We start from the raw sequence: 24,678 nt of genomic DNA, 5'->3' as shown, positions 1-24,678 counted from the left end.
ACTTGGCAACTATACCGGGGGAAATTGTAAAGCCACCAAAACAAAGGGACCACCTAGTAAACGTAGTAATATAACCTACATGCAAGTTGATTTAATCATTTTCTTTTCATGCTGCCCTCACTTTTTGTGCCTCAAACACGGCCCTGTGAGTTCAATCCCATGTCTCTCTTTCAACATAGTGCAACGTTTGCTTACCCGAATAGCCAGTTGTTTTGGTCTGAATGCTCATGTTCTGCATCCCGGACTCCAGCCTATCGAGGGTGGGAGAGGGGGGAAAACAAATTACTGTTGAGGAATGGCAAAATATAAGTGATGAAAACAAAGACCGCTGTCAGCACAGACGTCGAACAGTTCACTGATGTACCACTGACCCTAACTGCTGCAGGAGCACTATCTGGAGCAGGCATGGGAAGAAGGTCAGTGCATTTACTGATAGATCACTGGGCGATTTGTAACAGATCGCTGAGGATTCCAGATTCCCAATTCCTTAACAATGGCAACAACAAAATGAGCCCCTCACTGCCCGCCCCCCTTCCCAAATCCTTCTGCTGAAATGAAGAACACTTGGGGGTAATTCAGGAGAGAGGTTTTGTAAGGAAGCGCTGTGAGCTCCCTTTAGTGCTAGTACTCAAAACAACATCCCTGGGCTCAGAATTCTTTAAATTTAAGTCAGAGCAGACCCACTGAAGTCTTGGGATTTTAACCTAAGTCCCATGACATTAAAATACATGAAGTGACATTGTTCCAAAGTCTGGAACTCAGACACTGTCTTTTGCACCAAGCTCTGGTCGATGGATCCCCGGGTTCTACAACAAAGAAGATGCCGCAAGGCCAAAGCCTGCCCAGCCACCAGAACCTGGCCAAATTGGTACCCACCTGTTCTCCTCTCCTTCCAGCAGCTTCCTGTAGGTGGCGATCTCAATATCCAGGGCCAACTTGACATTCATCAGCTCCTGGTAGTCCCGCAGCTGACGAGCCATGTCTTGCTTGGCTCTCTGCAGGGCACTCTCCAGTTCAGACAGCTTGTTGCTGGCATCCTTGACGGCCATTTCCCCGCGTTCTTCGGCCTCCGCGATGGCGGCTTCCAAGTTAGCATGCTGAGTTTGTGGGGGGAAGGTGGGTGGGTGGAGGGAAGAGGATGAAGAGAGAAAGATGAGCCTCCAATGGTTTGCTCTTTACAAAAGTGGGGCAGGCAGCTGGGACTGAAAAGGGGGAATGACCGCTGAAAATGTCAGAAGCCAGAAGTCCCTGGCTTGGATCCAGAGCCATCATTCTACCAGCGGAAGGATACCACTTGCGGAACAGGACTTCCAGGTCCTCTCCTCCGTGGCCTCCAAGTTTCCTTCATGGGATCCCTCAAACCTCCAGAGATTTAGAGGCCATGTCATGGGGATGGAGAAGATGCAGAAGTCCTATGCCACAAGTGGTGTCCTTCTGCTGGAGGAACAATGGTTCTGGATCCAACCCTGTGTCTCCTTTGAAGAGTGTTTGGAAACTTCAGCCAGTGCAGAATGCAACTGCCCAGGAGTAAATTGTGGCCTATTCTTTTGATCTCATTATATCAGCCTTTCCCCAACCCACACCCTCTCCAGATGTTTTGGGCAACAGCTCCCCTCCACTCCATCCAGCAGGATGGAACTCCCATCAGCTCCTACCAAAACAATGGACTACCAGCATAGCTGCACCACACAGGACTATTTCACCTTTGTTGGTTGCCAATCCATTTCCAAGCCCAATGAAAACAAAACAAAACACACATCCTGGTTCATTTGCACACAATCGTCTGGCTTTTAAGAAAGCCCTGAATGGTTTGGGATCTGGATATCTGAAGGACTGGCTCTGCCACTACAAACCTACTCACATGCTAAGATTTTTTAAAGACCTTCCTCCCTGTCCTGCTGCCAACTGAATATCTGGTCAGTTCCCTCTCTGCCTTTAGGGAGCCGGTCAAGACCAGCGGACTATTTCTCATGCATTGTTTTATTGTATCTTTTATAAAGGAGCTGAGGAACAATTGCTGCATTCTATTTTAGCGCTACTTTCTCTGGATGCCCTGACGGATTTCTGCTTGCTTTCTGTTTGGATGACTTAATGGTAACGTAACTTTAAGGCATGCTATGCTTTTGAACGTTGCTATTATTAACATCAGATCAATAATGGTGGCAAACTTAGCTGTTCTCGCACCTGAAACATGGCTCTTTCTGTTATGTTTTTTTTTTGGGGGGGGGATTATGGTCAGTAGTCTAATAAATGATGACGATGTTGATGACACTGCTTTCAGCAGACTCTTGGCCCGGGTAATAAATAACCATTTCTTTGGCTCTTTTAATGGGGGCTAATGTCTGCTTTTGGTGCTGGTCTTTTTGAAGTTTGCAGACTGGAGTGTTGATGGGGTTTTCTTTAATGGTTACTTTATTGTTAACTTCCTTGGAAATGAGAAGCAAAAATATTTTAAAAATTAAAAATAAGAATAATACTACTCCTCAAACACAATAGAAACCAAGCTTGCTACTCTTGCATGCCTCCCTCCTAATCCAAATATAGATTGTAAGTCCCGTGGGGGCAGAGACCCAACTCTTTTGCATGTGTGATGATATAAGGGCACTATGAACATGGATGGTGCTGTACCCACAAGAAACAAGTGCCCGGCTTTGCGCCACGCATTGCTTCCTGACCTGGCCTTTCAGACCATCGATTTCCGACTGTATCCGTGTGACCAACCGGTTGAGCTCGTTGATTTCATTCTTGGTGTTGCGGAGGTCATCTCCATGTTTGCCTGCCACTGTCTGGAGCTCTTCATACTACAGGGAGGAGAGAAAGGAGGCAAACATTATATGCACGTTAGGAACACCTTGCAAGAAGGTGACTAACAGCAAAGACAGGAGTCATAAGAATCACACGGTACAAGAAGGGAAACACCTTTGCAGCAATCCAGAGGGAATGCTGCCTCTTTACTCTGCCGTTCAGCATGTTCTGTTGATTTTATAATTTTATTTTATTTAGTTAGTTATTACATTTTCATGCCGCCCAATAGCCGAAGCTCTCTGTTCATTTTAATTTTGTTTTATGCAATATTATTACAACGATGCATGCCCCAAAGATAGGGAATTAACTTTTCAAATAAATAAATGAATAAACTGTTTATAGAAATTAACAACTACAGAGGAGAATGTAGAAAAGAACAAGCACATAAGAGGGCAACAACAACAATTTATTGCAGTCAATAGACCATTCCAACAAAAGTTACATACAAAAGGACTGAGTGTACATTTAACTATTAAAAAGACAAGTAATCATAGAGGATCTAATAGAAATGGCCAAGTTCAAAAACTTTGGCCACTTGCTCGGTGATTAATTTGTCTGAGTTCCCAAGTAATAGGGACATTAAGAATTCAGTGGAGTTATTTCTTGACTGATTTAGACTGAGAAGATAGGGTTGCATCGAATGATAGTCCGACTTGGAATAGATCCAATGGAATGCATATAGGACTTAAGACTAACATTGCATTCAACCCACAGATCAGGGATGGAGAATGTGGCCCTCCAGAAGTTGTTAGACTGCAGTTCCCATCAGCCCTGGCCAGCATAGCTAATGGTGATGGCTGATGGGAGTTGTAGTCCAGCAACATCTGGAAGGCCACACATTTCCCACCCCTGAGATCAATTGATTGATTACTTTATATAGATGCCACACACACAAACGTACACCGCAGAAGTCAGCAACCTCTTCAGCATGCAGAATGAATGTGGTACACAGTAAGGGCAGGTAGAAAGTAGGTCAGGCTCTACTGTTAGATCTCCGGGTGATTTGCAGTAGATCAGCAAGGATCTCTATCTCCTAATGGTTTAATCCCATCAATTTTTAGGTCTAAATTCGACACTTAGAATCCCTGATCTGTAGGAACTCGTCGATTTCTATTTGTGTTCGCATGCCATTTTGAATCAGGCGCCACCTGGGTAAATTGCAGTCTTCTAGTAAAAAAAAGTAGGCCACCACTAGCCTGAAATGAGCCCTTCTTTGATGTCCCGACTACTGGACTTAGAAAGCAGAGACCTATGTTTAAATCCCTGCCTAGCAGGACTCAAATTCTGTGGGCAGTGGCCAAGTCTCTCCCTCTCTTCGCCAACCCCCACAACCTACCCCAAAGGGGAACTGTTGTAAGGGTACAAGAGGGTCAACCCCCTGAGATCCTTGGAACAATATAGATGTGACCAATAATTTGCCCGTGGAATCTTCCTAGGGATCTCCAGCTCTTTCAAAATATACTGGAGTGGCTGTGAGTGATGAGCTAGGAAATACCTCGTAAATTTCACCTCAGCCAGGAACTCTCCTTTGGTGGCCTTAGGCAAGTTATTACCTCTTTGCCCCACCCTCCACCACGTGAAAATAACCATAATATACGGCTAGGCCTGCTGTCATTGAGATAATATATACCTGATGTGCTTTAGAAGGCTCAAAACAAAAAGTGTTCTGTGCCAGGTTAGGATGATTAATGCAGCAGATGCCAGATTGCAGTTCTTAGCAGGCACACACGCGCACACACAAACCCCAACTCTAACACTACTGAGAGTCACCCCTGCAACTCCGCTGATTGGGTCGCATCAGCGGGACTCACCATTGGCCCAACAGGAGCCCAGTGCTCCCGATAGCGATGCTGGAAAAAAGCCAAAATGCTCATTTCTGAAATGGGACAGGTCAGCGCAACTCTCTTCGGTGAATTCCGCTAATCTGTTCAGTTCCAGAAATCAACATTTCCGCTCACTTCTGGTTTCTTTAGGACAGGGATCGGCAACCTCAGGCCCGGGGGACAGATCTAGCCCTCTGGGGTTTCCTAAATGGCCACACCCCTTCCCCCTAACTGCTGGTCTTTCCATGGTTTCTCATCTTTTGTGCATTCCCCCCCCACACCTCATTTAAGAAAGTTGAAATGCCTCTTCTAAGGCTTGGTTACTGATAGTAAGAGCTTTAAGCTGAAATATACAGGTATTTTTGGCCCCACCCCCTTTTGCATTTGGCCCCACCCCTTTTGGCTTTCAGCCCCACCCAACACTGGAATGTGGCCCCCAAGAGCTTTTCCAATATGGAATTTGAGCCTTGGGCTGGAAAGACAACCCCTTTCCTGGCTTTAGGAAGCAATCGCTAGCTTCCCATACACTACCCTTAATCGAGGATTCCTCACTCACATGAAGCTTATGGCTGTCCGTTGAGATCTCATTTCTCATTAGAAATAATTATCAACAACGATGAGGGGAGACATGATAACACTCTTCAAATACTTGAAAGGTTGTCACACAGAGGAGGGCCAGGATCTCTTCTCGATCCTCCCAGAGTGCAGGACACGGAATAATGGGCTCAAGTTACAGGAAGCCAGATTCCGGCTGGACATCAGGAAAAACTTCCTGACTGTTAAGAGCAGTACGACAATGGAACTAATTGCCTAGGGAGGTCATGGGCTATAACACACTAGGGGCATTCAAGAGGCAGCTGGACAACCATCTGTCGTGTATGCTTTAAGGTGCATTCCTGCATTGAGCAGGGGGTTGGACTTGATGGCCTTATAGACCCCTTCCAACTCTACTGTTCTATGATTCTATAATGGGTAAAAAGAAAGAATTGGATAGGTTTTCTTTCTATTAAGGAGGGAGCTGCTAAAAAAGGAACAACCTACAGGAAGTTGAATGAGTGGCAGCCTCCACCCAGCCAACCCAGCTAGGCCTGTAGGAAAACAGGTACAAGCAACAGACTCACCTTGATCTGGTACATGTTCTCTGCCTCGGCACGGCTCTTGGCTGCAATTTCTTCGTACTGCGCTTTGACCTCAGCAATGATGCCATCCAAATCCAGGCTACGGTTGTTGTCCATGGACAGGACAACAGAGGTGTCATTGATCTGAGACTGCAGAACTCGCAGCTCCTGTAGTGGAAAGAAATGAAAGGCGTTTCTTTAAATTCTCGGTGATCAACCCGCACACAGGCTGGAGCTTGCATAGTTTTCAGTGTTAAATGAGGAGATGGAAAACTAGATCACTAATGGCCAAGGGCCATTATAGCCCCTTATAAGCCTACACTCTAATGTCATTTTGGGGATATGACACATTATATGACACAACATATTATATGTCTACAAAACAATCCAGGAAATTACAGGCCAGTTAGCTTGCCATCTGTTCCAGGTAAATTGGTTGAAAGCAATATTTAAGACAAGATTAGTAAGCATATAGAAGGGCAGGTCCTGCTGAAGAAGAATCAACATGGCTTCCACAAAGGCAAGTCCAGTCTCACTAATCTACTAGAATTCTTTGAGAGTGTCAGCAAACATGTAGACAGGGGTGATCTGGTGGACATTGTTTACTTGGACTTCCAAAAGGCTTTTGATAAAGTCCCCCCACCAAAGAGGGATTTTTCTCCCTCTCTCAAAATACTAGAACCCGGGGTCGTCCCATGAAGCTGATTGGTGGGAGATCCAGGACAAATAAAAGGAAGAGCTTCTTCACACAGCACATAGTTAAATTATGGAACTCACTACCACAAGATGTAGTGATGGCCACCAATTTGGATGGCTTTAAAAGGGGAGTGGATAAATTCCTGGAGGCAAAGGCTATCAATGGCTACTAGCCCTGATGGTTGTGTGCTATCCCCAGTATTCGAGGCAGTGAGCCTGTGTGCACCAGTTGCTGGGGAACATGGGTGAGAGGGTGCTGTTGCACCACATCCTGCTTGTTCATCCCTGGTCAATGGCTAGTTGGCCACTGTGTGAACAGAGTGCTGGACTAGATGGACCGTTGGTCTGATCCAGCAGGGCTCTTCTTATGTTCTTTCCCTATTAATTCATTTTTACTTTTTCTTTGAAAGCAATTTTATTTGAAAGCAGACTTGGCATTATTATTCTCTTTCCTTAAAACTGTTTCAAACAAACGAACAAACAAGCAGGAGTCAGGCCCAACTGAGATCTATTCAGACTCATACTTCTGCCCATACTCCAAAAATATGGATGAACTCTATTTGTCATAGGTTTATTACTTAATGATACTGCCCCCACAGTCTGAGCCGTCCACACAGATAAAGAGTAGGTGGCGAACTTAATAGGTCTGGCGTTAGGAAGATTGGATGTAAAGTCAGACAGGAAGGACGCTTTTGCCATCAAGAGTCATGCAAATTTGGGGAAATTCAAATGATCTTTTCACTCTGCATCTGGACGGGGCATTTTAAAAAATGTCCTGGCTGCCTACGGAAAGAAGCACCCCTGCTTCCTACTTTGTTGATGCTCTTTGATATTCCCCAGGCAGGGCCGGCCCTGTCAAAAGACAAAGTGGGGTGGCTGCCTCAGGCAGCAGATACTGAGGAGTGGAGAGCAACAGTAATGTTTGCTGTGTGGCCTGCTCTGTCATCCCATGCCCTCACCGCCCCAAGCCAGCTTGCTCTTTTCAGGGGACAATGGAAGACACTGTCCCATCACCAGTGCTGAGGTAAGATTCAACTGCCAGTCTGGTCAGCTTTGGTGTATTGAATGGGAGAGTGGGCACCATCTTGCCTCCGTTCCCAGGAGACAAAGAGTATTTATAAGGCTGAATCTTGCCTTTACCTCATCGTACAGTGACCTCAGGAAGTTGATCTCATCAGTGAGGCATTCCAGGCGGGATTCCAGCTCAATCTTGTTCATATAGGACTCATCCACATCCTAAGGAGAAAGAGAGAAAGTCACTATGCCAAAGGCTGCGACAAGGTCATCCAGAGACATGATAATTAACTAGGAAACTTGCACTGACGAATCGCTAAGAAAAGAGGAAATGCATCACCCCTCCAAAAAAAGAGAACAATGATTTGCTTAAGTTTGTATACGCTAATTTACGTGTTTATATGCAATTTTAGAAATAGCGATTATAATTTAAATAGAAATTGATGGTTAATTTTCTTGATATCTTCAAAGAGAGGACAGTCCTCTGGCTGTTCTTCAAATAGAGGACCCATTTTCTGTAAAAGAAGACACCTCGGCAGCCTAGAAATCCGACAGGCCCGCACTTACCTTTTTAAGAAGGACAAACTCATTCTCCTTCTCAGTACGATGGTTGATTTCATCTTCATACCTATTGGGGAGAGAGGAAGCGGATTAGTTAATTTACAAGCTACAAATAAGCCAGGCAGGGCTTAATTAGTACCAGGGTTACATGCTTTCAGTACCAAAGCTTCTACTGGAAACCTATGAAGGTGGCATTACATTTGAGCATGTGCAAAGTGCCTACCCTTCCTTCCGAGTAACCACAACCAGCCCCCATACATCAGGAGTAAGACATCAAGATGGATTTGTGTGTGTTCAATAAAGCACTGAAGTCATTGTTTCTATTTTTATTATACCTATTCTATTCTTAACCCTCAACCTCTAGCCCCAAAATAACAAATAACTCGTCCCCAGGAAGTGCAACGTGTGATAGCTTAGGGATGGGAACTGTGTAGGGATTTAAATATATTAAGTGGTATAAAAGTATTATAAATAAATAAATAAACAAATAATATTGCAGACATTCACCATGCCTCATGAAGCATGTGCACATAATCTGTTTATGAACAGGGAATTTGCACATTATCTAGACAATATGCATATTCTCTAACAGGCTTTTGGAAATATGTATATCTCCAAAAGATTTGTACATTCTCTGGGCAATATGCACATTCTCCAGTCAATATGCATAGTCTCCAACAAACATCCTGTTGGTTTCTATCTCTAGATCACCACAGGCAACCCATTGCCCTAGGCCACATGTAGCCCAGATCTCCTCCCACTGATCAGCTGTACAGCAGGGAAAAGCGGGCGTGTCTGTAGCCTCTTTCTCCCTGCTGCTTACCTGTTCTCTGCTGATCACCTGAGCAACATGAAGGTGAGGAATCACAGAGGGAAGAGTTTTAATCCTGTCAGTGGGAACAATCCTCATTGGAAGAAAGGGGTTAGCCCTCCCCGACACTGCTCAGATAATCAGTAGAGGCGCTGTAGGTAACTCACACTGACAACATTTCGTGCAAAATCTCTCCCTGGAAAGGCAAAACAGGGACAGTGCTTTGCCATGGGTGGGTACCAGAAAACAGGGACGTATTCTGTGGTGTATTCAGGGTAGGACTTTGGGACTGACGTCAAGGACCCCCACTCAGAAGAATGAGAAGGAAGGTCCCCAAACTTAGCAGAGCTGACTTACCACATTTTGGAGGTAGAAGAAAAAGAGGTGAGCTCTGGTGCTGTGTGTAAATAAACAATGGTCAAAATATGTATATGTAACTGGTAATGTTAATCTTGTTGCCAGATTTTCCTGTATAACTAATTAGATTCCCTCAGTTTATTTCATGTTATGGTCTTAACAGCTAATGAAGCAGTTTAAAAGAAGTACTAGGATGTACTACTTTGTTTGAAAAAGAGCAGTTTATGATTTTCAACTTGTTGTGTATTAGTTGTTTCTTAAATATACTACATGTAGTTTTTAGATAAATGACAGTAGATAACCATGTTTCAATTAAGTTCTTTAGTTAAGAATTTGCTCAGTAGGAGCCAAGACAGAGAGATATGCACATTATTATTATTTTTATTTATTTATATAGCGCCATCAATGTACATGGTGCTGTACAGAGTAAAACAATAAAATAGCAAGACCCTGCCGCATAGGCTTACATTCTAATAAAATCATAATAAAACAATAAGGAGGGGAAGAGAATGCACCAAACAGGCACAGGGTAGGGTAAAACTAACAGTATAAAAGTCAGAACAAAATCAAGTTTTAAAAGCTTTAGGAAAAAGAAATTTTTTTAGCTGAGCTTTAAAAGCTGCGATTGAACTTGTAGTTCTCAAATGTTCTGGAAGAGTAAGGGGCGTAAGGGGCAGCAGAAGAAAATGGACGAAGCCGAGCAAGGGAAGTAGAGACCCTTGGGCAGGTGAGAAACATGGCATCAGAGGAGCAAAGAGCACGAGCGGGGCAATAGTGTGAGATGAGAGAGGAAAGATAGGAAGGAGCTAGACAGTGAAAAGCTTTGTAGGTCAACAGGAGAAGTTTATATTGGATTCTGAAGTGAATTGGAAGCCAATGAAGAGATTTCAGAAGTAGGGATGTGCTCCGCTCCGATTAGGAGCGTAGAAGCAGTAGCGGATTGGCCTGCTCCGCCTTACCCAGAGGCGGAGTAGGAGCGGACCGCGGACCCCCTAGAAGCAAGGCGAAGAGAAGCGACCATTTTTCGGAGCTCCGAGTTCAGTCGGAGCGCTCCGGTCGCCATCTTGAAAACATTTCGCCATAGGATTGCATTGCGGCAAATAATCGCGCATAACTACGTTGTTTTTGAAGCTATCGTTCTGGAAATTCTTGTGCACAGAGAGTCGTGGATGGGGGTCATTTTGAGACCACTCTCACCTCTCTGCGTGCTGTGGTTCACGTGCAATATTTTTTTAAAAATCGGGTCAACCGCGGGGCTCAAACTGCGTTTCGGCTTTTCGCCCATAGGATTGCATTGAGGGAAAGAATCGGGGATAACTGGGGGGGGGTTTAAGCTATCGTTCTGAAAATTCTTGTGCACAGAGAGTCGTGGATGGGGGTCATTTTGAGACCACTCTCAACTTTCTGCGTGCTGTGGTTCACGTGCAATATTTTTTTAAAAATCGGGTCAACCGCAGGGCTCAAACGGCGTTTCGGCTTTTCGCCCATAGGATTGCATTGAGGGAAAGAATCGGGGATAACTGGGGGGGGTTTAAGCTATCGTTCTGAAAATTCTTGTGCACAGAGAGTCGTGGATGGGGGTCATTTTGAGACCACTCTCAACTTTCTGCGTGCTGTGGTTCACGTGCAATATTTTTTTAAAAATCGGGGTTTGGGTTTTTTTTTATTATTATTATTATTTTTTTGGAAGCGATGACAGGCACATTCAACTCCCAATCCTGATGAGAATTCATCTCCTCAGAAAGCATCCTCCTCCAATCCCAGCGTTGGAGGGGGGACTAAGGCAGACCCACCCTGAGAACTTTCTGTTTTGTGTCTCTTTGTGGGTTGGCGTTCGTGGAGGGAACACTTACTTAGCTAGTGCTCCTGCTTTGGAGATAGATTAATTTAATATAGGTTTAGTTTGGCGCGTGTGTGTGTTTGTTTGCTTCTTTCTGACTTGTAGCTTAGTTTGCCCTGTGTTTTCCCCTTACTTTGATTTAATATAAACTTTATTTTTGAATTTTGGAGTGTGTGGTTGGGTTGGTTGCCCCCCCCTTCCCTGTATTAAAGCCTGACTGTTCTGCTTTTGTGAAAGCTTTCTTTTGAAAGCATACACACACTTTTTGTCCCATTTCCCTACATTTATATTCTTAAACATATTTTATTATATTCTTTCACATAGTCCATTAGTATATATTCTCATACATATTATATTAGTATTCATATTTTGTTCTTCTTATAGTAGTGGTTGGTTCTTTTTCCCCCTCCCCTCTCTTAAATCCTGATTGTGTTTCCTTCTATCTTCTATATACCAAATATACCAAAAAAATTGGATTCTCTTTTTCTTCTCTGTGTAACTTCGACGGAGTGGGCTGCTTTTGTCAAGTTCAACAGGCAGCCACAGATTGAGCATTTTGGGGAAAGCATACGCACACCATTTCCCTATTCTTAAACATATTATTATTATATTCTTTGACATAGTCTTAGTAGTCTATTAGTATACATTCTCATACATATTAGTAGTAGTATTCATATTTTGTTCTTCTTATAGTAGTGGTTGTCCCATTTCTTGTCCCATTTCCCTACATTTATTAGTAATATTCTAAAACATATTATTATATTCTTGTAGATATTCTTAGTAGTATATTCTCATACATATTAGTAGTAGTATATTTTATTGTTCTTGTCCCATTTCCCTACATTTAAACATATTATATTCTTCTTATACATATTCTTAGTAGTACCTTATACATAGTATTAGTAGTATTAATATTTTGTTAGTCATCATGAAAAGAGAAAGCAGGCGTGCTGAAAGCAGCAAGGCTCAGTCTGCCAGCAGGGCTTCCTCTCCTCCTGTGAAACTCAAACGGGCAACTCCTTGGCTGACTGCTCCAAAACAGAAGCAGGACAAGCAGCAGGCAGAGCCACTCTCTTCTGCAACTTGTGCCCGGCGTTCTCTTTTTGAGGGTGGGAATGGGAAAAGTGCCCGTTTGCAAGAGGCACGTGGCAGCAGTGCCATTAGAGGAGGAGGAGTATCCCCAACTCCTTCATTCTCCTTTCAGCCCACGAGCCCGCTGATGGACCTAGACGAGGTCCTCAGCACAGTGGAGGGGGGGGAGGAGGAGGAGGCGGTGGGCCTCCAGGATGTGGGGGCTGAGGAGGAGCAGCAGCAGGCCGAGGCTCTCTCCCCAGTCTCATCCCACACCCCTGTTTCTGTGGCAACACCAGAGAGCTCAGGCGGGCAATTGGTGGTGTCACCACAGAAACGAAAGACAAGCATCGTGTGGGACCACTTTGAGTTGGGAGCGGATCCCCGCTTTGCTGTCTGTCGCCACTGCAAACTCAGCCTAAGCAGGGGTTCATCGACAGGGCATTATGGAACCAGCAGCATGAAGATGCATCTTCATAGGCAGCACCAGGCGATCTTGCTGGGGAAAGAGGCGGGCAAGGCGACTGGTTCCAGGGGAAAGCCGAAGGCTGCTGCTGGCACTGCCACTCTAAGCTCTCCATCTCCCATCCCCACAAGGGTTAGGCAGGCAACCCTGCAGGACATGGGGTGGGGGAAGTATTGACCCACAAGATGGCGTTTTCCAATGCCCACCCAGGGTGCTACTGTGTTGGGGCATCTGCCGGGACTGACTCCTCCCCAATACTAGATCTATGACATGTCACTCTGCCTGCCCCTCTGCTAGCCTGTCCTCCTCGGTGACCGACTCGCTGGGATGGTTTGCGTTTGCAATGCGTGACTAACTGCAATGCTGGCTTAGAAACCAGCCATCACTTCCTTGTGCCCCCAGAAATGCCCGCAGCCTGCCTGCCTGCCTGCCCGCCTCCCCCGGGGTGCTGCTGTGGTGGGGCATCTGCCAGGACTGACTCCTCGCCTACTCTGCCTGCCTCTCTGCCCGCCTGGTGCCTGGTTTGCTCCCAATCGTCCTCCTCTGTGCCCCTCAAGGCGTAACTGCTGGCTTAGAAAGAAACAACCAGCCATCTTTGCCTCACTTTGCGCCCACTTATGGGTTGGTTTGCTATGCGTTAGTGCTCAAGCCATCCTTGCGGCACTACAATGCATGCTGCCTGCCTGCTTTCCATTGATGGTGCTATATAAATAAATAATAATAATAATAATAATTCTCCCCTTCCCGCCTTGCAGCGATGGTGTATGTGTCTTGCTTTGACTAAGGGGAGAAGTCCTTCCTGCGCTCACTTAGACTTTATCAAATTCAATAATCCCTTTTTCAAATGTGCCAGAAGATTTAGGGTTATCTCGTGGCATGTTGGGATTGCCTTGGAACTGGCCCCATTGAGCTGTCTGCAATTGCAACTTTAAATCCCTGACATACTGGAGTGTTCAAATTTCAAAAGTTCCCCTAACATCAGGGGATGATGGGATTGCCTTGAAACTTGGTGTCCATGGGGACACATGGGTAAGCTGTCATGGGACCAAAGGATAGGTTTCTAACGTGCAAATTGACGTAGTTGTAGAATGGGACTTGATTTGGGGTGAGTTAAAAAGTTTAAGCCGCGCCAAAAATCAGGGGATGATGGGATTTGCTTGCAACTTGGCGTGCATGTGGACACATGGATAAGCTCTCCTGGTGCCGAGTTTGAGGTTTCTAACATGCAAATTGACGGAGCTATCCCAAGGGGTGTGAATGGGGTGCCCGATTTTCATAAATTCCCCAAAAATCAGGGGATGATGGGATTGCCTTGAAACTTGGCGTGCATGTGGACACGTGGATAAGCTATCATGGTGCTGAGTTTGAGGTTTCTAACGTGCAAATTGACGTAGTTGTAGAATGGGACAATTTGGGGTGAGTTAAGCCATGCCAAAAATCAGGGGATGATGGGATTTGCTTGCAACTTGGCGTGCATGTGGACACATGGATAAGCTCTCCTGGTGCCGAGTTTGAGGTTTCTAACATGCAAATTGACGGAGCTATCCCAAGGGGTGTGAATGGGGTGCCCGATTTTCATAAATTCCCCAAAAATCAGGGGATGATGGGATTGCCTTGAAACTTGGCGTGCATGTGGACACGTGGATAAGCTATCATGGTGCTGAGTTTGAGGTTTCTAACGTGCAAATTGACGGAGCTATCTAAAGGGGTGTGAATTAGGGTTATGGGAGGTGCGTTAGAGGGTAGAGCCGCGCCAAAAATCAGGGGATGATGGGATTTGCTTGCAACTTGGCGTGCATGTGGACACATGGATAAGCTGCCCTGGTGCCGAGTTTGAGGTTTGTAACATGCAAATTGACGGAGCTATCCCAAGGGGTGTGAATGGGGTGCCCGATTTTCAAAAATTCGCCAAAAATCAGGGGATGATGGGATTGCCTTGAAACTTGGCGTGTGTGTGTATACGCCCATGAGGTGTCATGGTGCCAAACGTGAGGTTTCTAACTTCAACGGAAAAAAAGTTGTTTACTTTTTTAGCTTTCAATGCAAGCCTATGGGGGGGCAAAAACGGAGCTCCGGATCCGATCCGGAGCTCCGGGCGGAGCGGAGCGGAAGTGGGCGGAGCGGGGGCGGGGCGGAGCGACCCGCTCCGAAAAATGGCGGATCTGCAAGTGAAGCGGAGCGGGGGGTCCGTGCACACCCCTATTCAGAAGTGGAGTAACATGGTCAGAGCGGCGAGCCAAGAAGATGATCTTAGCAGCAGAGTGGTGAACAGAAACCAACGAACTGATGTGAGAAGAAGGAAGGCCAGTGAGAAGAAGGTTGCAGTAGTCCAACCGAGAAATAACCAATGCATGAACAAGAGTCTTGGCAGAAGAGACAGACAAAAATGGTCGAATCCTGGCAATATTATACAGGAAAAAAACGACAGGATTTAGCTACTGTCTCAATATGAGGAATAAAGGAGAGCGAGGAATCAAATATAAAGCCAAGACTACAAGCTTCCTTGACTGGAGTAAGAGTAACATTATTGACAGTGGAGAGAATGAGAGATGAGGAGAAGGTTTAGGAGGAAAAACAAGCAATTCAGTCTTTGCCATATTAAGTTTCAAACGACGGTGAAGCAACCAAGCTGAGATATCTGAAAGACATGCCGAGATACGATCATGAACATCAGGAGAAAGATCCGGAGATGAAAGATATAATTGTGTATCATCGGCATACAGGTGATATTGGAGGCCATGAGATTGAATAAGATTACCCAAGGGCAACATGTATAAAGAAAACAACAACGGGCCAAGCACCGAGCCTTGCGGAACTCCTACTGAAAGGGGAAAAGAAGAAGACGAGCTGCCATTAGCCAACACACTGAAAGAGCGACCCGCTAGATAGGAGGCCAACCAGTTATAGACAGAGCCACAAAATCCGAGGTCATGAAGGTCATTATAGCTGCCAGAATGAAAAACTATATTATAGATATCCAAATTTTCAATTATATTTGTATGGGTGTTGTTCTTGTTCTTTTTCTTTTGTATTAAATAATGGTTTTGTAATCTATTTGTTTTAGCTCCTGAGGAAGGATTCTTCTGAATCCGAAATGTCGAGCGTTTTTATATCGTTTCAAAAATAAAACGTTCATTGTTTATTCACACACAGCACCAGAGCTCGCCTCTCTTTCTTCCACCTCCTTACTGGGGCCAATTCCCTTCACCTACCATTACCACATTTTGGAGTCAGTGAAATAGACTGACATCTAACGGACCCCCACCCCACCCCACTACAGAAGACTCAGCATATCAAAGTTTTTGCCTCCTTCTCAAGGTCCTCAGAGGAAGGAGTTAAATTTCAGAGTGAGGAGTCAGAAAGAGGGGGGCCCATTCCCATCTATCTCCCTTATTCTGCAGCATCCCCCCTTTTCCACAGTGTTTTCCCAGACTTGGGGTCTCTTTCTTTCCCTGTCTCTCTCTTTCTCTCTCTCTCTGGGTGCTTCCAGACAGACATACCCTAGTTCTACCAAACTAGAAAAGGATGGAAGAAGTGGTGGGAAAACCATGTTCAGACAACATGATAAGTCAATGTGGGGGTGACTCAACAGTTGTTTATCTAGGGGGGCACTCCCCACACAACAGGACAATAATCAACTGTGGTGTGGATTAGGATCAGAACTGCGTTAACTATTAGTCCATGCTGAGTTGTGCTATCCAACACATCTGGAGAGTACCAGGTTTGGGAAGGCTGAATTATACTATTGCACCAATCAACCGTAAACCTGATCAGGTTCCTTCACAACAGTACAGTCCTGTACATGTCTACTCAGAAGTAAGCCCCATCAAGCTCAATGGGCCTTACTTCCAGGGAAGTGGGCACAGGATTGCAGACTTAGTGGAGAACCTGGCTAGCACTAGACATGATAAAGGGCATATCTACATCACAAAGTTGCATCAGTGTTGGACTAGTTTAACTTCCTTCCAGAATCCTGGGAACTGTAGGGTGCTGAGACTTGGTTTGACTGCAAAACACAGGCCTCAAAATTCCCCGGGGAGAGGGAAGAATTATTAAACCGGTTTAAGTCTGTGGTGTGGAAATGCCCAAGGATATTTGTTCCATTACATCTGCATGAATCAGACACCAGGGCAGCAAAAGGCATAATAAGGGAAACAGGACTTACGCTATTACCACCTACTTTAAAGAAGGGATTCACAATAGCGGTGAGGGCTAGTAACTTCATTCTTTAAAAAGAAGAATGTAATCATTTCAGGAGGTCGTTTACTGCACCAGATTCCAGGGCATGGAATTTCCACAGGCTGGACAATAGAACGGGGCAGGGAGGCTTAGATTAGTGCTATTTACCAGGAGCGAGATAAGATAGTGGAAGCGTCATTCCAGTTCCCCCCTCCCCAGCCACTCACTTCGTCTTGAATTCTTCCACAAGGCCTTGCATGTTAGCCAGCTCCGCATCCAGCCTCACTCTCTCCTGGCCCAAGCCGTCCAGCTGCCGACGCAGGTTGTTGATGTAGGCCTCGAACATGCTGTCCATGTTGCTCCGGGTGGTCTTCTGGTTCTGCAGGAGGCTCCATTTGGTATCCAGCATCTTATTCTGCTGCTCCAGGAAGCGAACCTGCAGGGACGACAGAAAGTATTCCATCCAATTCAGTGGTCCACGGAGCTTCCCATTTATATAAGAGGGAGATCTAGCTCGTCTGTTTCACCGCAAGCAGAAATGGCATCGCCTTTGGCATCATTAGCATCACAGCCGCTTGCAAATTTGCAGCTTCTGCTAGCGGCAAATGGAGCAGGCCGGTAATTCCCAGATTCTGCACGGGGACACATTGGTGGGTTTCAAGAGGACTGCATTAGCGGTAGGCAACTTTTGGACTGCAACTCCCATAATTCTTTAGGACTGGGCATACTGGCTGGGGGTGATGGGAGCTGTATTCTAAAAGGCACCAGGTTGTCTACTCCATCCACTGAAGAGGCTGCCTGCTGCCTCTCTGCATGACTCATCTCTCGCAGATTCTTTCCAATCAGCGTCTACTCGGGCCCCATTGTTTTGCTGAATTTTCATCAAGTGCGATAGGAGAATTACTCCACTTCCTACAAAATTATTTTACTAAAAAGACAAACAATGTTATCCTTTAGAACAGCCCCGTCCCCAACCTGGTGCCCTCGGGATGTTTTGGACAACAATTCCCAGCATTCCTGACCATAGGCCATGCTGCTGAGGCTGGTGGGATATGAAGTCCAAAACATTTGGAGGCTACCAGGTTGGGGAAGGCTGCTTTAAAGGAGGCACTCTGTACAGGCTCAGAGGAACTCAGCCTTTGATTTATGTGAAAGTGCTTCCTGGCTGAAGAGTGAGATATTCTGTACATAATCAGAAATATTGTGCCCATTCCATTTTTTTTTTAAAGTTCCCTTTGAAATGGAAAACCACTCTGTACACTTAGATACTGACTGCCCTTAAACCCTTTCCAACCTCAGCAACAGTGCAGTTAATATCTTTCATCGTTGTGTTTCTAATTGTGTTTTTAATTTATTCATTTTAATCTTGGTCCTATGACTGTTACCTGCCTGGAACGCCATTTTGAGGTGGAAAAGCGGGATAGCAATGAAACAAGTAATAAATAAAGCAGCATTTGTTTCCACAGAGGGTAGCTCAAAATGCCAGAATCCTGGAATCCAAAACTGACCACTGCCACCTATGAAATGCAATAACCACTCTCTTAGAATTCCTCCTTTCTCCTGTTGCCTCTCTAGCCGATACATTTCGGAGAGAGAAAGAGAAGTGGAGGATTCGATTCTCTCTTACAGATCCATTGCCCCACTCTCACACAACTACGGTTCCCAGAATTCCCTGCAGAGAAATGACTACTGAATCAGCTTTACGTGTATGGGGTAGATGTGCATGCTTTAAGTCAGGGATGGGCAGAAGGTAGATTTCCAGATGTTCTGGACTTCAACTCCCAACATTCCTGGCCATTGGCTATCCTGGGCAGATACTTATGGCAGTTGAAGTCCAAAATGTCTGGAGAATGACCTTCTGCCCAAACCTTCTCCAAGTGACAGGATGTTAACAATGGAGTTCTGAGAGAAGTTTAGCCTCCCATGGTAAACAGATATATTTCAATGAACCCACCGCTCTGATCAAACAGGTTTTTGAAGCAATACAAAAATCTGCTGATCCTCTTTAACAGAAGCAAACACATACAACCACAAGCAGCAATCCCTCTTTCACTCTGCCTTGAACTAGTACCTGTTCCCAGCCTGAGCTAGCGCAGAGTGTCACAAGCCAGAAAAGGAGGAAATTATAATGTACATGGGCAGTGCTCAATTGCAGGTATGGCTAACCAAAACTTAAAGCTGGAACCGGTTTTTAATGGCAGACCGCAACAGCCTTGCAAGATGGGTAAGCAAGAGCAATGGGGAGAGTGCCTTTGAGGATGTGCAGAGCGCACTTCCGAAGGACAACCAGCCCAGCTCCCTATTCATTTAAGATGCTGTTTTTTAAAAAAACACTCATACACATGTACACCACTGAGTGGATTGTCTCTAATCACATGGAGGACTTGTTCTTTTTAGGGTGAGGCAATTTATCACACTCCAGCAACTGCAAAAAATATCCAAAAGCAGTGGATGCAGTATTAGTCACTCACCATGTATCTGTAAGCCATAGGGTTAGATCAAGAATCACCTGAAGCTGTAGCATTGTGTAAACTAATTGGACGTGGACCTATTAGAGACTCCTACTATTAATCATAATTAATCATAATAATTACAGAAATCGCTTCTGGCTCCACAGAGCTGCCACATGGCGCACAGGTAAGCACCACACCTGACCTCTTCATGCTCCCCATTTTCTCACTCTGGTCTGGTTTGCACTGGGCCTCTATTACTAAAGAGACTAAGCTCCAGTATGGATGGTGAGGCAGTGTGTTGGACTGGGGAGACCCGCTCAGCCATGAACAGACACTCAGCTTAACCTACTTCACAGGGTTGTTGGGAGAATAAAATGGAGAGAAGGAAGATCATGTAAACTGATTTGGGGTTCTTGGAGGAAAAAGAGGGTTATAAATATATCAAATATATAATATTGAACTGAAAGTATTGTAGAGATGGGAGAGGAGTATTCTAAATGATCTTACAAGTAGTCCCTCAACCCTGCGAGTCTGTGGTTGTGAAAAGAGAATAAGTGCGCACAAAACTATGTATGTTTAGATTGGAAAAAAGTCCTACATCTCCCAGCATTACTGGGAGATGCAGGACTTTTTTCTGGCTGGGGAATGCTGGGAGATGTAGGACTTTTTTTCTGGCTGGGGAATGCTGGGAGATGTAGGACTTTTTTTCTGGCTGGGGAATGCTGGGAGATGTAGGACTTTTTTCTGGCTGGGGAATGCTGGGAGATGTAGGACTTTTTTCTGGCTGGGGAATGCTGGGAGATGTAGGACTTTTTTTCTGGCTGGGGAATGCTAGGAGATGTAGGACCTTTTTCTGGCTGGGGAATGCTGGGAAATGTAGGACCTTTTTCTGGCTGGGGAATGCTGGGAGATGTAGGACCTTTTTCTGGCTGGGGAATGCTGGGAGATGTAGGACCTTTTTCTGGCTGGGGAATGCTGGGAGATGTAGGACCTTTTCCTGGCTGGGGAATGCTGGGAGATGTAGGAGTTTTTTTCTGGCTGGGGAATGCTGGGAGATGTAGGAGTTTTTTTCTGGCTGGGGAATGCTGGGAGATGTAGGACTTTTTTCTGGCTGGGGAATGCTGAGAGATGTAGGACTTTTTTCTGGCTGGGGAATGCTGAGAGATGGCTAAACATGCGTAGGATTGTCAGGGCAAGTTTAGCCCGGCAGATTCCCTACTGTTATGGAGATCAGCTGACAAGTTGCTGTCCTCAGAGATAGTCAAAGGAGACTAAACTTCCTCTCTCCACACCCCCTCCTTAAGGAATGTGTTAATTCAGGGGTCTGTAAGGACAATAGAAGCCAGCAAAATAGGTAGTGTAGCAGGAAATCAGTCTTTGCTGGAACTAAAAAGGAGGCAGAGAAATGACTTTGTTCTCTGAAAGGAATCCTATGAGATTAATATGGGTTCCCCTAAAAATAGGATGAGGAACAGGAATCTGTTGATGTGTTAACGCTGTGGACCCTCATCACTTGCTCAGCCTGAATAAATGCGTAAATAAACCTTTTATCACAGAAATGCCAGAAGTCTCCAGTGGTCGCCTTCTAAGGTATGAGGGCGGGACCTCTTTCTGGAATTCAATTTTGGAGAAAAACTCAGGACCCACATTCCAGGGGGTGGGCAGGGCTGAAGGCAGTGGAGGCTGGAGGCTTTGATGTCAGCAGGGCGAAGAATCCGCTCCAGGTTTCAGTCAGAACTCTCAAAAGAACTATCCAAGGTGCTGAACCCAAACCCCAAAATAGGTTTAACACCTTGGATAGCTTCTTTAGAGGTCTGGCTGATTCTGACTAAAACCCAGAGTGGATTCACAGCCCCACTGAAATAAGAGCCTCCAGTGGCTGAAGGGGCAAGGCCAAAAAGCATAAGGGAACAGGGCCGAAAACACAAACCACACAAGCATAGGCTAGCTTAAAGCTGTTCCTGCCAGAAGCAAGCCTTGGTAGAGGCATTTCTACCTTTTAGAATGGGGGGGGGGATTGCACGAAAGCTAGGAAACCCCCTAAAGGATCCGTGGTTGGGGGGGGGGCAGAGGAAGGGGGTGTGGCCATCTGTGGAACCCCAGAGGGCTGGATTTGGCTCCCAAGCCAGTTCCCCCACCCCTATTCCAAGGAAAGTGAACTCTAAATAAGTGCTGGAAACCCAGGCACATCTCATTGCTGGGAATTGGGGAGCACGTGTGTAAAAGCGGGTTCTAGGCAACGCAGGTGTTCCTTTTGAATGTCAGAAGTGGGCAAGGGGCAAAGGCCCTGCAGACAAAACCATCTTGCTATCTCTATCAGGCGCGTCCCCCACAGAAGTTGTTGGACTGCAACAACACCCATTAGCCAGCCTAGCCTGTGGGGTGGGGAGGGAGGGAGCTGCAGCCCAACAACATTTGGAGGGCCACAATTTGCCCATCGCTGGGCTACACAGAGGGGCTGCACAAAAAATTGGGCCAGAAGTGAGGCTCTCCCCATTCTGGCACTGCCCATCCATGGAATTCGAATGCAGATCTTGCACTGCCAGCAAGACACACATCCCGTCCTCATGGGCTCTTCTATCCCTCTGCATCGACAGCAGCGATCCAGTGCAGACCGAGGCCTTCTATTCCTCATGATGGTGAAGAGAACAGGATCCTGAGCTGCTTCTCACCAGCCCCAACCCCCTCCCCCTCTCATACACACACACACTCACACACACGCCTCCAATGGCCTTGGCTGTGGCTAATTGTTAAGTCTGCCGTGACGTTAACCATAGTTAATGCTAACCAGAAGCCTCTTCAAATATTCGCCGTCCTCCAAACTTTAGGGAACGCCTTCCCACTGACATTCCCTGGAAGTCTGCTGCGCTCCCTCCAACAGGGCTTTTCTGGGGAGTAAGGCCAGACCCAGCCCTCGGATCCTATTGACGTGACGGTGACACTACATCCCTCTTGCACATGTGTGCCTTGGAGCACACGCAACAACACCTGTTGCGGGCTTTTGGATAATACAGAATAGAAAGCTGGGAATAACCCACGAAAAGCAAGATACGGAAAGGGTAATGGGCCCTAAGAGCGCACTGCAATACTGATAAAAAGCTTGCTTTCCATCATCTCCCATCTCCGGTCAGTGAGGGCAAAAGAGGGGAAAGTGAGGGCAAAGGAGGAGAAGCTGCCACTGTGCTATCACACCCACATCAGTCCATCCAGTCCTCATCAATTGCAGAGAATGGCTTCTTTACAAAGACACCTGCACACCTGCTGAGGACTAGATGAGTTCTGCTAGGAGCCAGGGGTGGGGTGGGGAACAGAAGTTCGGGGCATGCTTCTTTGTTCCCCCACAACCACCAACAAGTACACAAGTAACCCACTCTTTCCCCACTGAGAATGTTGGTAGATAGGAGCCCCCACAAAATTCCAGACAGCTAGAGGAGAACCACTAGCCACACGGATGTCTGAAAAGGGCTCGTGTTCCAGGTGCACTCAGGTTTGCAAGCCAGCCTGGTTACAAGGGGAATCTTGTTCAGTGTCAACCATGGTTCAGTGCAGTGCAGGCAACGCCCTTCGCCAAAATGACAGGTGCAGAGGAACTTGGGAACCAAGGGGCCAGAGGTACAGAGATAAGGCGTACAGTCCTGCAACCCCCTTCCTGACCTCTTGGCTACAATTAGGGAGAGTGGAAGCCGGGAGTGGCTGGGCTCTAGGGGCATGGGCGTGGGGGTGGGGGTGGCGTCTTCTCCTCCCCATTCTCCCCCCTCCACATCCAAGCACTTACTACCTGCTGGAAGCGTAACGCCTCCACCCATTTGTGTGTGTAAAAGCCTCATATGTTGGCAAACCAAACTGATCATGTGCTTTGACTCACGATCTCTGCAGAAAGGGGAACCAGGGGCATGGGGGTGCAACGTTCAGCATGACAGGAAGGTCTCTCTCTCTCGCTCACTCACTCTCTTAACCAGGAAACTAGATGGGCCTTTTCATTTCGCCCTTAACTCTCACTCCTGTAGGAGGAGCTTTCGGCTCACCAGACTGGTCTGATCACACTCACTCAAGAGCAAGTTTCTTGGCTTTCCCCTTTTCACGGGGAGGGGGGGGGAGGCCCGGGACTTTTTACACCACCTCCACTTGCTCTGGTTCCTAACCCAGATCGCCCCACTAGTTGCAGGGTGTGTGTGTGTGCCTACAAGCAGAACTCGGATTTCTCTCCCTCTGCCTGGATCACATGCGCACGCAGAAGGCCTCCCAGGTGAACTCCCCTTCACTACCAAACACTCCCATTGGATTGGCAAACTCCTTTGCCTCCACCTCCACCCGCTCCTCCATCCAGAACAGTTGAGCTGGCGGAAGCTCAGTAAAAGGAGGCACGAAACGTACAGGCGCTTTATCGTCACAGGAAGATTCTCCGGGTCACTTGCTTCCCCTCCAGAGAGTCGGCCTTCCATTCAATGGCTTGGTGCTCTTCAGACGTTTCAGACCACAACTCCCATAAAGCCATGCTGGCTGGGGCTGATGGGGATTGCAGTCCCAAACATCTGGAAGGTGCCAGACAGCCAACCCCCAGTTTATCACTCCCAAGTGTAACCAAGCCTTAAGCACACGCAATTTCGCCTGGCCCATTCTGGCCTTGCCTCCATTCCACCTGCACTAATCCTCCCTAATTATCATAACTTGGAAGCCCCTTGAGGGCAGGGACCTGGCCCACTTTGCCTATGTCATACTCTGATGATGCTGTACAAATAACAACAACGACGCATTGACACCTACTGCCCATTCCTTTGCCTCCCCGACACTGCTCTCCAACCACCCCCAAAAATACAGGTCAGCCACTCACCTTGTCAATCAAGCTGGCAAATTTGTTGTTGAGGCTCTTGATCTCCTCCTTCTCCTTGGTCCTCACTTGTTGGATGTTGGGGTCGATCTCCAAGTTGAGCGGAGCCAGCAGGCTCTTGTTCACCGTGACGGCCGTGATGCCAGCCATGCCGCCGCCGGATGACCCTCGGAAGCTGCTCCCGAGACCTGCTCCGTGCCTGCTGCCCCCGTAGCTGGAGGCGGCGTAGGAGGTGCTGATACGGGAGCTGCTGACGGGGCCTGGAGTGTAGGAGCGGCTGCTGAAGCTGCGGACGGAGGAGCTGCTTCGGTAGGGCTTCATCATGACTTTATTGCTTCTTTCCTACAGCAGGCTGTCAGTCAAAGGAGAGGGGGAGAGAATGAGAGAGAGGAGCTGGCCAGGCACTGGAAGGAGGCAGAGGGCTGAAGGCTAGGCTGGGAGGGTGCGGAGTTATATACCCGAGCCAGCGGGGAGGGGACTGGCGTTGCAGCTCAGTGGGCTGAAACACCTGAGTGGCTTTTCAGCAGCAAAAGGGTGGAGCTATGGGTCCCCAAAGGCCCATACCTGCCTTCCCAGGTATGCCGCACCTATTTAACTCTTTCCTAGCTGAACACTGATCAAAAGCCAGGAAGAGAAACATACACACATACCAAACA

General features: G+C 46.7%; 1 protein-coding gene across 2 annotated transcripts in view; it reads right to left on the bottom strand.

Moving 5' to 3' along the window:
• The window catches only part of LOC134394089 (keratin, type II cytoskeletal 8-like), a 241,505-nt gene extending 217,044 nt beyond the window's left edge, over positions 1–24,461 (bottom strand). For both annotated transcript variants that reach the window (XR_010025162.1, XM_063119254.1), the window contains exons 1-8: positions 24,026–24,461; positions 16,969–17,177; positions 8,024–8,084; positions 7,583–7,678; positions 5,750–5,914; positions 2,676–2,801; positions 877–1,097; positions 196–251 (exon numbers count right to left, since the gene is read on the bottom strand). Coding sequence is in view for 1 of the 2 variants with exons in the window: in XM_063119254.1 (XP_062975324.1) it covers positions 196–251; positions 877–1,097; positions 2,676–2,801; positions 5,750–5,914; positions 7,583–7,678; positions 8,024–8,084; positions 16,969–17,177; positions 24,026–24,346 (1,255 nt within the window). In the remaining variant the exon portion in view is untranslated. The remainder of the gene's footprint in view (positions 1–195; positions 252–876; positions 1,098–2,675; positions 2,802–5,749; positions 5,915–7,582; positions 7,679–8,023; positions 8,085–16,968; positions 17,178–24,025) is intronic.
• Between the last annotated feature and the right edge of the window lie 217 nt (positions 24,462–24,678).

The sequence above is a fragment of the Elgaria multicarinata genome, chromosome 3 (assembly GCF_023053635.1).
Source record: "Elgaria multicarinata webbii isolate HBS135686 ecotype San Diego chromosome 3, rElgMul1.1.pri, whole genome shotgun sequence".
Taxonomy (NCBI): domain Eukaryota; kingdom Metazoa; phylum Chordata; class Lepidosauria; order Squamata; family Anguidae; genus Elgaria; species Elgaria multicarinata.
The sequence above is the reverse complement of the archived record's forward strand: the minus strand, read 5'-3'. Positions and strand labels throughout refer to the sequence as shown.